This window comes from Corvus kubaryi, unplaced genomic scaffold (assembly GCF_017639235.1).
Source record: "Corvus kubaryi isolate FWS band 111438036 unplaced genomic scaffold, C.kubaryi_AGA036_p1.0 134, whole genome shotgun sequence".
In the NCBI taxonomy this organism is placed as follows: domain Eukaryota; kingdom Metazoa; phylum Chordata; class Aves; order Passeriformes; family Corvidae; genus Corvus; species Corvus kubaryi.
The window spans coordinates 6907046-6920995 of NW_024580668.1; the positions used below are offsets into that span (position 1 = coordinate 6907046).

The following is a 13950-nucleotide window of genomic DNA, read 5'->3' on the forward strand; positions in this document are numbered from 1 at the left end:
AGCTTGCATGTAATTATTCTAATTAGCTGATGATACAATCTAAACAACGTCAGTTAGAAGAAAAATGCGAGATAATTTAAGATAACAGTGATTTATGAACAATCTCATTTTTACGATGCATGTATTTTATCCTTGTTTTGAGTGAAGACTCAGCATGGATTTCCTGGTCTCTGTTCTCATGCAACTATTTTTCATTTTCCGTGGCATCCCATAAAAACAGCTTGATCACTTGTACTGTCTGAGGGGTGTGGGTCTGGACAGGTATCTGGAGTGAGCCAGACATGTTGGAGTGGCTGCAGAAACAGAGCTGCAGCTCTGAGCCTTTTGGAAAGCTGGGTATAGATTGAGTGTCTTTACTGAAAATAGTGCAGAATAGAAGAGATTGTATTACTGGAAGCTGAATGAAACTTAGATTATTTAATTCCTAATTGTTAAGGAATTAAATTGCAGTGCCTGTTTGCAGATGAGAGGAAGGTGGCTTGAGGGGTTGACTCAGCACAGTGCTGAGACAGCACGTCAGCAGGCACATCAAATTATTTGTTCCCAATCTTGTCTGAAATGCAGTTTCCAATAAAGGAGGTGGTTCCAGTGGTGGGAAAAGAGCAGCTGAGTGGTGGTGGCCGGGGGGAAGAGTTTCAATATTCCAGTAGTGCTGGTAAAAGAAAAAGAAAAAATTAATGGCAACACTTCTTGCTGTCCAGACTGAACTGGCTCAGAGGCTGCCTGTGCTGGCAGAGAGCAGCGTGTCCGTGAGGAAAAAGGGGGGGTGTGTGGAGACTGAGCTGCTCCTGGATTCCCCATATTTGCCATCTGGAGAGGTGAATGCAGGTGAAATTCTCCTTTCTGCCCTGCTGGCAAGGGAGGTTCCTCTGCATTGTGGGGTCTGAAATTGTGGGGCGAGTGCCTGTGGGCTTAACAGCCAGGATTGTCTCTGCAAGCCCTGCATGTGTCTTAGGTCAAGTTGGTGTCCTTGGGGATTTTTTTGGTATGATTTCAAAGGATTTGAGATCCATACATGTTCAGTTTTCAGCTGCACCTTGTCTGTAGGCAGCCTCTCGTGTGGTAAACCTGTGGTTTGGGGGAAATCAGATGGGCACTCAGGTGAGGCTGCTGCTCTTTCACTGTGAAGTAAAAGCAACCCTGTTACCCCAAAAACATCCCTGTCTGTGGGGCCCTGCAAGCAGCAAGATCTTCTGGTCTTGCATGGGTCTTTCCCATATCCAGCAGATGGGAGATATTTTCCTGCAAACTTCTCCACCTCCTGAGCTACAGGGTTGTGCCTAGGTTGGGTTTTGATACCCCAGGTTTTTCCCTCTCCTGTTAGAACTCAGCAGTGCTGTCGGGGTGTTGCAGACTTGACTCGTAAGTGTGAACAATAATTGATTTTTCTTGTGTGCAATTGGATAATGACACAGTGCAGACACTTGTAACAAGTATTTGGGTTGTGTTTAAATTTCAGCTTGAAGTTGTCTTTGATTTAGTCATGTCAGGTTTCATTTCTTAAAACAGGCTTCATAGTCTAGGGCTCTCTTTTACCTCATTTATTTAGAAGTGTCCCTGTCAGCAATGTTCACAGCTAAGATGGAAAGCTGCTCACTTACGGAGGAAATGGGTGTTGAATGTTCTTTCAGAAGTAACTGAGAGGAAAGAAAGTTACCTAGAACCCTTTGTTCTTTGGGGCTCGTTCACTTTTCTGATCTAATCAGTTATTCTAAGATGCTGCTTGCTAAGGCTGAAAGCTCTTGTTGGGATCACTGGGGTGCTGTTTACAAATGCCTCTGTACTGCTGGGCTAACACGTGCCCTCTGGAAATGCAAAAGCTGATTTAGGAGAATACTTCTTCAAAGTTCAGTCTTCCTCCTGAAATTGTGCAAGATACTCTTTTGGTCGTGGTTGCAAGCAGCACTGCATTTCAGCAGCATTTTGGAAGGGGAATCTTGTAAGTAACTATTGTGTCACCCTTTGAATTCAGTGATTATTTGGGGCAGGATATTCACAGATGAAAAATATGCTTCCTACTCCTCTGTTATATAGGGTTACTTAATTCCTGTTATATTACAAAGAAGCACATTGCAATCACTGAAACTTTGCTTTTGGAACAACTCAGCTCGTTCATACTCAGCAGTGGTGCTGCTCTCAGTGGGAAAAACATTCTTACCAGTACAGGCAGGTGTATTAAAGTGTTCCAAATATTTAAGTAGACTATTTAAATACAAATCAATGACATCTCTAAAAAAGGCACAGGTTTTATTTAAATTGAAAGGGTAAGAAAATTCTTTGTGAACAGTTGATTTCCCATATGCTGGTGGGGTGCTGTTGAGAGTCTTTGAATTTGACAACATTGGAGATTAAAATAAAAAGGAATGTCTGGAGTAATCTTATTAATGGTAATCTAACATAATGGAAATAGCAAGAGATTGTTAATGTCTGCCATGAAGATTGTCTTTTTCATCCAAGAAGGAATAATCAAATACGATTTGCAAAAGAATACAAATGAAAAACTGAGGTGCTGGATTGAGACTGTGATTCAGCTCTCAGTTTCCCAGGGTGGTGTCAGTCAAGCACAAAGCTTGATGAGCACCATCTTTTCATGCTAGTTCCTATTTATTAATTTGGACTGTCTGTTTAGCATCAAACACATTAGGTTTTCTCTTTCTCATCCTGTTTGGGTTGTTCAGGATGTCAGTCTGTCATTCCTTGTAGGAAACATTCATATATATGTTTTCCTCACCAAGCCACATTAACTTGAAGCAGCAGTTCTCCAAAGTAAACTGAAGGATGGGCTTTTATAAATAATAACTTTCTTCATAACTGAGCCAAGAAGAATTTCCTCCATGGACTTGCCAAAAGAACAGGTCTGCCTTTTATTTTATCCCTTTTTCTTGAATTTCATAGGTTTTCTAAAGAAACATATTGCTGTTTGTTAGTTTTTGTGTCAAAGATGCTTATGAAATTCAGAAGCAGTCGTGTGCCTTGAACATCTTTATTTGCCTTAGGTTCCTGTTCCTTTAACCTTGCTGGATAAAATTTTTACAGGATTACACATCCTGAGTGCATGGACTACAGGATCAGGTGGTGTTTGAAAGGCTCTTGCCAAAGAGGATGGATATCTTCACTGTTAAGCCAGCAAAGTGTTGCTGGCTTTGCCTCTTCACATAATGGAAAACTCTGCCACTAGAAGGGTGTCTTTTGAAGGATTTATTGACAGCTTTATTAATGTGTTAGTTCAAGCATGGTGGTTATGATTCAGGAATTTATTTCCAAGGAAATACTCCCACACATCTTCTGAGTGTTTGCACCCAAAAGCTGCAAGTGAATTTCTGTGTGCCAATTGACTGTGAAATGAAGCTAATTATTTTAAAAACAGAACAGCCCTTTTTAAAGGTGCTGCAGTTGGGGAACTCTTTCCTTTCCTTTAATACATGTAGTGGAATTTCTGTGTTCTGTTAAGAAGAGCTTCAGAACTTGAGTAAGCCCAGAGTGGTGACCTCCATGGGAAGGACAGGCAGGACTTCACTGTATCCTTCTGACTTTGCAGAGTTCACAGTTCCTTTAACATTTTCCCCATCAAAATCTTTAATTATGCACAAGTTACCTCCCTCCCGGTGAGGAGACATTCAAGTAGCTCGTTTTCCAGTGACACACATGTGATTGCAGTGGCTGCTGCAGGGAGCTGCTGGCTCCCTGGGAAGCCTGAAGACAGCTGGTGTCATCAGCCTTTTCCCATCCCTTTTTCTGTCTTGGTTTCCAGAGAGCAAATTATGATTACAGGAGCTGTTGGGGAGCACAGATGCTGAACAGTTGGATCACATAGGGAGCTTACATTGCAAAAGGCTTCAGAGACAGGCAAGAAAGAGCTCTTTCCAGATGAGCTCAACTAATTTTCTGCAGGTGAGGTCTCTGGACCTGAGTGCAGGCAGGTGAATTTGTGGATTGCCTTATTACAGGACAATTTTATTCTTGAAAAAAAGTTGGTTTTTTCTCAGCAAGCTACTGGGCTTCCTATAACTCTGTCCCATTGTCAATGCATATCTTCAAATCTTCACTTGATTCATGTTTTCAAGTCATTATTAAATAAGTAATTCCCCTGAAAATTCTCCTGTTTCCATTGTGGTATTTGGTAAGCATATTAGTCCAACTAGAGGAATCCAGATTTTGCAAAATGAGAAAAGGAGGGAAATATGAGTGAGGTGTTGGTACTCAGAATTCAGGTGTTTAAGGAACTCCTAAAGATTTTTGCTCTGTTCTACAAGACAAAAATGAAGGTATTGAAGGAGGTGCTGAGAGAAGTTTTGGAAGCATGTAGTGTTGAAATAATCCAGCCAGAAAAATCACTGGGACAGAATACAGGAGGTTACTCTTCCTTTAAATGGACTTTGCTTTGAAGAAAGGGAGTCTCCAGTCCACCTGCTGTGGTCTGAGTCCTGGTTGCAGTGGGAAAACTTCAGGTGTTTAATGGTTTGTTACAGCCATGACTGAAAACTGGGCTGGCTAAAATTTCAGTTGTCAGATGAATGTCTGATGTCCTAAAAACCAACACAGGCTCAAATTTTAATACTTTACTGCTGTTAGTTTGTTACTTAAACCTCTTTTATACCTCACTTTGGAAAGATCACTTTTTAAGCAGGATAGATATTTTGGATCAAAACAGCTTATTGGAAAGGTGTTGGAGTATTTTTTGAGGGTAGGTAATAGTAAACTACAAATTGCCTGCCACTTGGAAAATTAAGTTCATTACTGCATTTTCCCACCTTCTTTTACAGCCATGACGATGCAGTTATGGTGCAAGGTATTAAAACCGTCTTTGCTACAATTGAGGGGGTTTTGCTGGGGAGATATTTTTGACACCATAAGCCCTGGTGGCCAGTGATGCAGCCAGACGTGGAGGGGTTACAGCTCTGTGCTCTTATGCCACCCCCTGAATTCTTTCTTAGCCCGAAATCGGCTTAGCCTGCATTCCTCAGGCTTAGGAGCTGCCCAGGTTTCTGGACCCTCTCTGGAACTCTTGGTGTGCCTGAAGCACCAGTGCACAGCATGGAGGTGGCTGAGAGTTGCCTCGAAATGCAAAACTAAAGGGAAAAAAACCCACGCCGAACACCACTGATCTCTGTGTCCATATGGAGAATTTTGCAGAGGGTGCTCAGTGAATAATTCAGGTTCTCTGTATCACCACAGGTACAGGCTAATGGGGTTATCAGGATACAATCTTTGCAGGAGTAACTTTGGAGTTTGTTATTGAAGGGTTAGGTCAGGTTATTTTCAAGTTTGGAAACTAAAATCGTTGCTTTAAACCCAGACACACTTACTCCCTGGCTACACCCTGGCTTTAAAATGGTTCCACCCTAAACCAGCTTTAGCTCAAAGCTCAGTGTCTGTTTCCTTTCCCCACCCTGCATTCCATTTTCCCCAGGCTCCCAAGCCCTCCTCCTCCTCCTCCTTCTCCTCTTCCTCCTCCCCGTGGTAGCAGTTCTGATTCTGTTTAATCTGCTTTAACTCCAGAGATCAGAGGCATTTCCCCTCTCCTGAGTGCCCTTCTCACTATTTTATTTGTTCCTTGTGCTTTTCTTTACAGAGATCTCAACTTTTCCAAAACTTTTTACCCCTTTTGATTCTTTACTTTGAAATTACAAGTGAGAAATCAAGAAGGTTTTAGTATTTTAACATAAATTCTAGTCCTACTTTGCAATCAGCCCTGTCCAGGACTTTAATTTCCCTACTTGCAGTGCTGCTGTTGCATTAAAACATAGTTAGGAATTAATTCTTCAGATGCAGTGCCTGGGAATCAAACCCAACCTTCTTTGTACTGGTTTTTGATTTATTTTTCATTCTATCTTTTTTTTTTTTTCAAGGCACTTGTTTCCAAAGGAAAACATTTTATTTCTGTCCCTTCATGTTTGTGTCTGCCTCTGTCCCAAGGAGCAGCAGGGAATAGTGTCACTCCTTTTACTGCCTGAATTAGGAGACTTGGAAAAAGAGGTTAATATTATAGTACTTTTAAAGTGTCTATCACTTTACTGCACAATTCTCTGCATATTTTGGAGAAACAAGAGTGGCATCAGGTATTTCTGCACTGCCCAGTCATTCTTGCTCCTGCAAAGATACTTCATTATCCCATTTTAGAAGAGTTTCAGAAACAATTAACTCACCCAGTTTAACCATTCTTCTCTTTTTTGGATTGGTTCTGTTTATCCTTTTTTAGGAAGATCAGCAGTTGGCCAGATTTGCTCTGTAGCGCAAGGAACGGTTGAGTTGAGGTCACTAACAGGAGGTGGGGGAGCAGCAACAAGGAGCAGGGTTTGGGCCAGGAGCTCCTTTTGCTGACCACAGAAAAGTGTCTGCAGAGCTTGATTCAATGGTAGAAAAACAAATATTATGGGAAAGAGATGAAAATTGATTATTTTTTTTCCAGGTGCCTGGAAGAGTGGAGGGAATTTTCCAGTTACTTGTACACTGATTACTGTTTTGAGGAGGATGACAAAGATGGGGATACGCTTGAGCTTTTGGAATACACTGCAGGAATAGCAACATAAAACCAGGTCATATTTGTGTAGAACAAGCCTGGTTTATTTTAGCAATAGTGTTCTAGAGCTGGTGAGGAGAATGTTTCTGTTGGTGAAACACAGATAATGAACATCCTATGGCTGTAGGCTAGGAAATTATATTGAAGCCTCAGTTGGCGTGGGCTCCTCCTGAGCCCTCCAGAAACAGAAGCAGCATTGGGAATCGGCACTTTCCTGCAGGATTGTGTTTTTCAGAACTCAAATCCTGACAGTGCCAGGTCACCCTGCTTTGAGTCGTGGTGGAAAAGCTGTAGTGGGACTCAAATCTGAAAGAAGAGGGGTGGGAAAGCACAGCCTCAAGGAGACCAAGTTTTTGATTCCATAAGGATTCACTTAATATATCTTACTGCCTTTAACATAAAGGCAGTTTTTAATGATCATATGTGTTGTGGTTAAATATCTATGTTTGCTTGATTGTTTCCTGCTCTAGGAAATTGGAGCTGATTCTGAATGCTGTGCACATTTATTGTATCCACATGTCTGCTGTTATGGTTGTAAAACAGTGCAAATCAAACCCAATATAACTCATGGCATCACTTCCCCATGTAAATATTGCAGTGGGTGAGAACGCTGGGGTTTGCTTAACAAACAGTGAGTTGTGAAACACTTTTGGAAGATTTCTGTTAGAAAGGAGGAGGGAACTGAAATACAAACTTCAAGGATATTTTTAGCAGCTGGTAAAACATTGTCATTTTTCTGCCAGCCTGTGTGCTCTTTTTTTTTTTTTTTAATTCCCAATCAAAAAGCACACTATGAAATGAAAGCTATTTTTTCTTTTTTTTCCCTGAGAGTTTAAAAATTAATTGTCTTTTGTACAGAAGGAGATCAAGCCAAACCTTCCTAAACCTACACAAGAAACATCATCCCTGGAATTCTAGATAAAATCTACTGTCAAGCAGATACTTGACCCAAATAGGTAGAAGAACCTTAGAAAATTAAATCTTTGATTTCACCTAAGTTTTTTTGGGTCACAATTTGGCAGTGTACCTGAAACAAAAGCTGAGTTTAAGTGGCTCCCACTTTCCTTTGGTATTTAATTGCACCCCCACGCTCTCCTGCAGTTGTTCCGGTGAAAATCTCCGTGCAACCATGTAGAGAACCAGAGAGAGGAACTGATCTGTATTTAAAAATAACTTTTTAAAATAAATCGGTTTATTTTTAACATATTAGTTCCTGTCTCAAGTTCAATCACAACTATATGTGTGGTCTTGGTACCACTGAGGGAGTAGCAGGGGGAGGGTGCAGGAATTTGGGGTGGGAGAAGTTGCTGATGCTGAGACCTCTTCCCTTTCTGCTTGTCATGTTGTAAACAACAAAAAAACACCTAAATTTTCCATCACACTGAAAATTATCCAGCTGTGTGCAGGAGATCCAAAACATCTGCCCCAGAAAGTGTGATGCCTGCATCCATCACAGGCTGCTTCCAGGCCCGATGCTGTTGACTTTGTTCATTAACAAGTCGTGTGGTGGGATGTTGTGAACCCTCAAGTGAGTTGTTGGATGGCACCAGGCTGGGAGGGATGACTGGCTGGAAGGCAGCGGTGCCAGGCACAGCAGGAATTCCACCAAGACAAGTGTGAAGTCCTGCATGTGGGACAGGATAACCCTGTGCAGCAGTTTGGGTTGGCAGCCAAGGAGAGTGAAAGCAGCTTTGCAGAAAATGTCTTCTGGTGAGTAAGGAGCTGAAGAGGAGGCTGTGTGCCCTGGCAGCCAGGGAAGGCTGGCTGCCTGCCTTAGGAAGAGCATTTGGAGTACAGGATCCAGTTTGGGGATCTCCAGGCCAAGAAAGACTTTGACAAGCTTGAGCAAGCGCAGCTGAGGCCATCAAGATGATGTGTGTGAGGAGAGGCTGAGACAGCTTGGTTTAAAACCTTGAAGAAGAGAAGGGGGGTGGGTGGATTATCCAGGGCCAGACCCTTGTCAGATGTGCCTTGAGAAAGGATGAGAGGTAATGAACACGAATTACAGGAAGGGAGATTCTCATGGGGTGAAAGGAGGAGATTCCTCACAAAGTGGTCAAAAGGTGGAGGAAGCACCTGGGGAAGTTTTGCTCTGTCTTCCCTGCTGGTATTCACAACTGGGCTGTACAAGCCATGGAATCTAAATCTAAAAGTAGCTCTGAAGTTACTTTCAAGGTAATTTATTCTGCAATTCTTAGAGATGACTCCAGGTGACAGAGCAGTAACGCTGCCCTAGGTCAGGATGATTTCTCACTCCCCTGCCTGGTGACACCACTTCAGGTGTAATTCCAGCTGCTCCTCTTTCCAGACTGTACTTTCCCTGGTTCTTGCCTTGCTGACAGCAAGACTCCTGTACTCAAAAGTGTCTTTCCTTCTGTTCACCTTTCCACAGTAATTCTGCCAAAATGGGTCCTGCAGTGAGTGAGCTACAGGAAAGGGTCAGGAGCTTTTTGTGGCAGGAGGTGACTTGAATTGCCATCGTCTTTGGAGGTTGTGGGACTTGCAGAGAGTTTACTCCAGGTGCTGATCAGTGAGACCTCCAGTTCAGAAAGGTGTGCTGGAGGAATGGCTCATGAAACACCCCTGCATTCCAGGGGGGCTGAGGAGGGGTTGGGAGTGCTCCTCAGAGATTGCTGAAATTTGCCAGGTTGATGGAGAAACACACAGGAACTGTTTTAAAGCTCTGTAAATGGTAAGTGAGGTACTGTTGCCATCCTTTGAAGGACTCCAGTGCCTGTGGCTGGCTCCCCCCTCACTGCTGGAGGTCACCTCCGTCACACAACCCCGGCATCCCAGAGACTCGGAACACCGAGGGAGAAACATCCCTGCTTTGTGCTCCTGCCACACTAAACAGGGCTTTGAAGAGAGGATGAAAGATTTCTTGGATCCCCTCTTATCTCAAGACTGTAATGAAAAGGGCAATATTGAGAAAGAGCGACCTGGCAAAACATTGCCTTTAGTTCTTGGGGAAAAAGCTTGTTTCTTTGAGTTTTCCAGCAGCCGATGCAACCTTGTATGGCTTTTATTCACGCCTTTCTCTCTTCTCATGGGTTTAGTTCTCCAGCTACTGATTTCTAGATGTTCAACAGTCTACGTAAGAGAGCAGGAATAAAAGATGAAAAGGGGGAAAAATAATTAAAAAAAAAAAATGAAAGAGAATAATAGCATTGGGAGTCTGGGAAACCCCACTGGGGGTTTACTGAGAAGGTTAAAACACAGTACAAACAAGAAATAAGTGGTGTGAGAGAAGCAGACGCTGAGGAAGTACTTTGGTAACAGCTGAGTTTAAGATGTAATGAGAAAAAATGATAGAAACAGGGAGAAGAAATATAAGAAAAAGAATTGGTTTGCTTATTAAAGTAATTAATTAAGGTAGTAAATGGAGTCTTTAAAATGGAGCTTTTCCTAGCTGTTTCTGGGATGGCATGTGTGTTTTGCTCAGTCATTGGACTAGGTTTAATGCTTTTTACTGTCAGCTTCTTCCTAGATCTTTGAAAATAAATTATCACATTAACATTTGGATACTTCTAGTACATTGCATTACTTTGATTTGTGCCATAGCCCTTTCCAAGGGGGTGCCAGATGTCTGTAGTGCTTGATTTTCTTTGACAAGTGGAACTTGGTTTTCCCATTCCTGGGTTTGTGACAGGAGCTTGGTTTATAGGACTTCCAGAGCTCACACAGTAGCCACTCTGGGTGTGTTGGGAATATTGTGCTGCTTCTGTTGTCCTGGTGTGAGGTTTATTCCTCTTCTTGGATCTATTAAAGCCTGGCTGGTTTGTGTGGCTGGGAATGAAGTGTGTTTTGAGCTCAGCTGGGATGGGTGACCTCTGTGATACAGTCCTTGTACCCCTGTTATGTGATGCTTTCATGTGTAGGGAAGAACTTTACTATTGTTTCCAGAATTGCATGGAAGTACTGTTGCCAAAATTGTCAAAAAATAGGCCCTGTGTTTTATTTGACAGTAAAAGCTAACAATAAAATATTCATCCAAGTCAACAAACTTAAGAAAGCTTTTCTAAAGCTTCTGTGTTTTGGAAAGTAGGCTGGTGTAATAGAATAACTGCAAAATAATGATTTGCTAAAGAGACTAATGAGCTCAGTTTTCCGAGCAGCATTAATCCCGTGTTTAGCTTGGGATTTCCTGCGTGTGGAGCCCTGCAGTCCCAGGGGCTGTCCCAGCAGGGTGAAAAACGAGCTCTGGAGGGCTGGGATGGAGCTCTGGGCCCCGTGGCAGTGAATAATTGCAGAATAGAAGTTCATTGACTAAAGCCTGGTTTACGTGGGGCTGAAGCGCTGTAGTAAACAGTTTGGATTACTGGGAAGTGACGGATGCTTTCGATTCATATAATTCTTTGGCTAAATCTTGTTAAAAGGAGCTGCATTCTAGAGAAAAGAGAAGTGGTTTTGGAGGCACCGTGGAGAGGAACTTGGTGCATTTTTTGGGTTTTGGTGTGCTGAGAGTATTTTAGTACTTATGTGACTAAGTGGATATTTATTTTGCCATAATGTGTGTTTGATTAGATTACATCAGCTATAAATACTGGGAGCTCTGAAGCATCTATTTCGCTGTCTGTCTCTAATCTTGGCTTTTGAGGAACATTTAATGTCTTGTTGTGGTTACAATTAATCTGCGTGTGTTTTAGCAATTAGTGTTTATGTGCAGCGGGCAGCAGCCGATTCTGGCAACTGTCAATCAGCAGCTGTAACAGGCTCTGAGAAAGGAGGGCAGAAAGCACAAGGTGATTCCCTGCCTGCCTGGTTATTTGGGAACACATTTTTGTGGGCAGACACCCTTTCTGGCCTGAGTTACATGCTGTGATTCCCCGTGTAGGCAGTGGAACAGGGCTGTTATCGTGGCTTTGATGTGATGAAGCTCTCTGTCACCTTACCAGTTTAATGGGCTAAAGTTTAATTTGCTTCCTTCACCACCTTTTGTAACAGCTGCTGGTTTTTTACTGTCTTCTAATTTTTTTTTAATGTAGGCATGCTGGCTGGTTTTAAAAAAATCTTCATTATCATCTAGAAAAGTGGATATCCTGTGAGCTGCTGACAGAGGGATGACGAAATACGTAAAAATTCAAAGTATTTGAATTCTTCTGCTTGGCTAAGATTTAATAAAACTGATAATATGAAATAATACAAGCGAAACACAGATGGAGGAGGGAAAATGGTTTGTTTTAAACAGAGAACATCTCTGGTAGTTCACATTTATGAACTTCCTCCTGTGTTTGTAGCCCCCGGCCTTGGGCTTTCCCTACATCTCCGGGGTGTGGGAACACTCTGCCTGTGATTGCTTTTTCCTTATTGTTTCCTTTGAGGCTGTTTGTTTTTTAAAGGGACAGCCTAGCAGTAGGATGTACTGGCAGAACAGTGCAGCTTAGTAAAACCAATCTGAACATATTCTGGAATCTGATATGCTCTGAGCTGGGACTGAGAAATTCACCGGCTGCTCCTGGCTCCGCAAGCTGGACACCTTGAGTGAGTCCCCGCATCTTTCTCTGGCAGCCACCACCTGTAAAATGGAGTTAAAAATAATGATCTTCCTTCAGCTGTTTTCCAGGTTACAGGAGGTGGGCACAGTCCCAGTGTCCTCATTAGCATTTTTTAATAAGGCTCTGCAGGTTAATGCCTTGCCCTGGTTTGAAGTTGCGGAAGCCGAGTGCTGGAGTGTCCCCACTCTGCCTCCTCCCCTCTCCTGAGCTTCTGTTCAGGAGTGAGTTTATTGCACTGCTATGTGTGGACAACACCTGAATTCCTTGCCCTGAAGAGCGCAAGGTGAATGTGTGAAAGCAGCAGGTATTAATTTTATACGTATCCTACCACTGGTTTGAGCTCTAATAGTACCCTCTTGCATTAAGTAGATTTAAATCTCTTTTAAACTAGGAGGCAATAAAATATTCAGGATCTGCGAAACAGCTTCTTTTTGCATCTGATAGCTCATTATCTGAGCCTTCTCTTTGGATATGGGTTTTTTCCCTCTACATTGAGAGGAGAAATGCCACAAAGGCATAAGTTTGTTGGGAAGCTTCAGCTCCATTTGCCAGGTGCTCAGCTGGGCTTTGAGTGTGTCAGCTGTGTTTGCTGCTGCAGATTGTGGAGTAGGTAATTGCAATTTGTTTAATGCACTTTAAAAATGGGCCAACAGCCCTTTTTGTGTGTAATTTTTGTAGTTTCATGTGAAGAATAGAGAGGAGTCTGAGAGTCATTTTCCTTTACATAAAAATACATAAATTATTTAAGCTGGTAAGAGAGTCAAAGTTCAAACATAAGAGGCTCTTCAATTAGACCTTCCCAAAAAATACAAAAATAAACTGTGTTTTCACAGGAAGGAATTTACCGTATCATAGCTGTTTTGGTTTTGCTTGGGTTCAGTAATTGATACATTTATACTAATATGTTTTATATTTATACAGTTTCTTTGTAGTTACATGTTGTAAAGTGGCTGATTGGTATCTTTTTTTTTTTTTTTAACTGTATCACTTCTGTATAAAACCCACGCTGTGCTATATGCTGGGAACCACTGGTTACTGTGTATTTTTTAGAGTAGGTGACCCCAAGGGATTTATACTCAGCTTTTAGAGGCTGCTTATTACTGGATTTCTCAAAACCTGCATCATGGGGAAGAAATGAAAGAGTGAAAATTTGGACTACCAGAGTGTCAAATTAGGGAGAAAACAGAACTTTAACCTTTGAATGTAATTTCAGTATTAGCAAACCATCCTGAATTCTTTGTTTAAGATAAATAAATAGTTTTATCCAGGTTGTGGGTAAAATATACATCCCCTCCCTCAGCCCTGCCTTCATAGCGTGTGGTACTGAACTGAAGCCCAGTTGGTGGGGCAGGAGGGAACAGGCTGGAAAAACAGAACCCCCAGCTGTGAGGCAGGAAAAGGGGGATGAGAAGCAGCACTGCCACGTGAAAAGCAAAGCCAAAATAATTGTTGCTGCATTCCTGGTTCTGTTTCCCAGATGCACAGTGAGGCAGGTGCATGGTCCTGGTCCCAGTGCCGGGAGTTTTCCCGTGTCTCTGACAGCATCTTCCCTCCTGCAGGTGCTGATGTGGCCGGGACGGAGCCCAGCAGCTCTGACAGCAGGGTGGAGCGGCCGGACCCCTACGCCAACGTGGAGGAAGCGCTGCTGGGCGGGGAATCCAGCTACATCCAGCAGCCCCTGACTCCGGACAAGGAGGATGCACTCCAGGCCGCCACCGTGGCCAACCTGCGCGCGGCTCTGATGAGTAAGAACAGTTTGCTGTCGCTGAAAGCCGACATGCTGGGCGAGGACAGCTCGCTGCTCTTCGAGTACCTCCCCAAAGGCACGCACTCACTCTCCCGTAAGTTGGTGTTCTTCTCTTGGATTTTTTTTTTTTTTTTGTTTACTGACACTTTAAGGGAAGTCTTTAACGAGAAGAAAATACACATCACCGC

The 13950-nt window shown here is 42.7% G+C and overlaps 1 protein-coding gene across 2 annotated transcripts in view; it reads left to right on the forward strand.

Moving 5' to 3' along the window:
- Positions 1 to 13950, forward strand: part of ZBTB46 (zinc finger and BTB domain containing 46) — a 52814-nt gene that overhangs the window by 17149 nt on the left and 21715 nt on the right. For both annotated transcript variants that reach the window (XM_042047631.1, XM_042047623.1), the window contains one exon: positions 13575 to 13856. In XM_042047631.1, coding sequence (XP_041903565.1) covers positions 13575 to 13856 — 282 coding nt within the window. The remainder of the gene's footprint in view (positions 1 to 13574; positions 13857 to 13950) is intronic.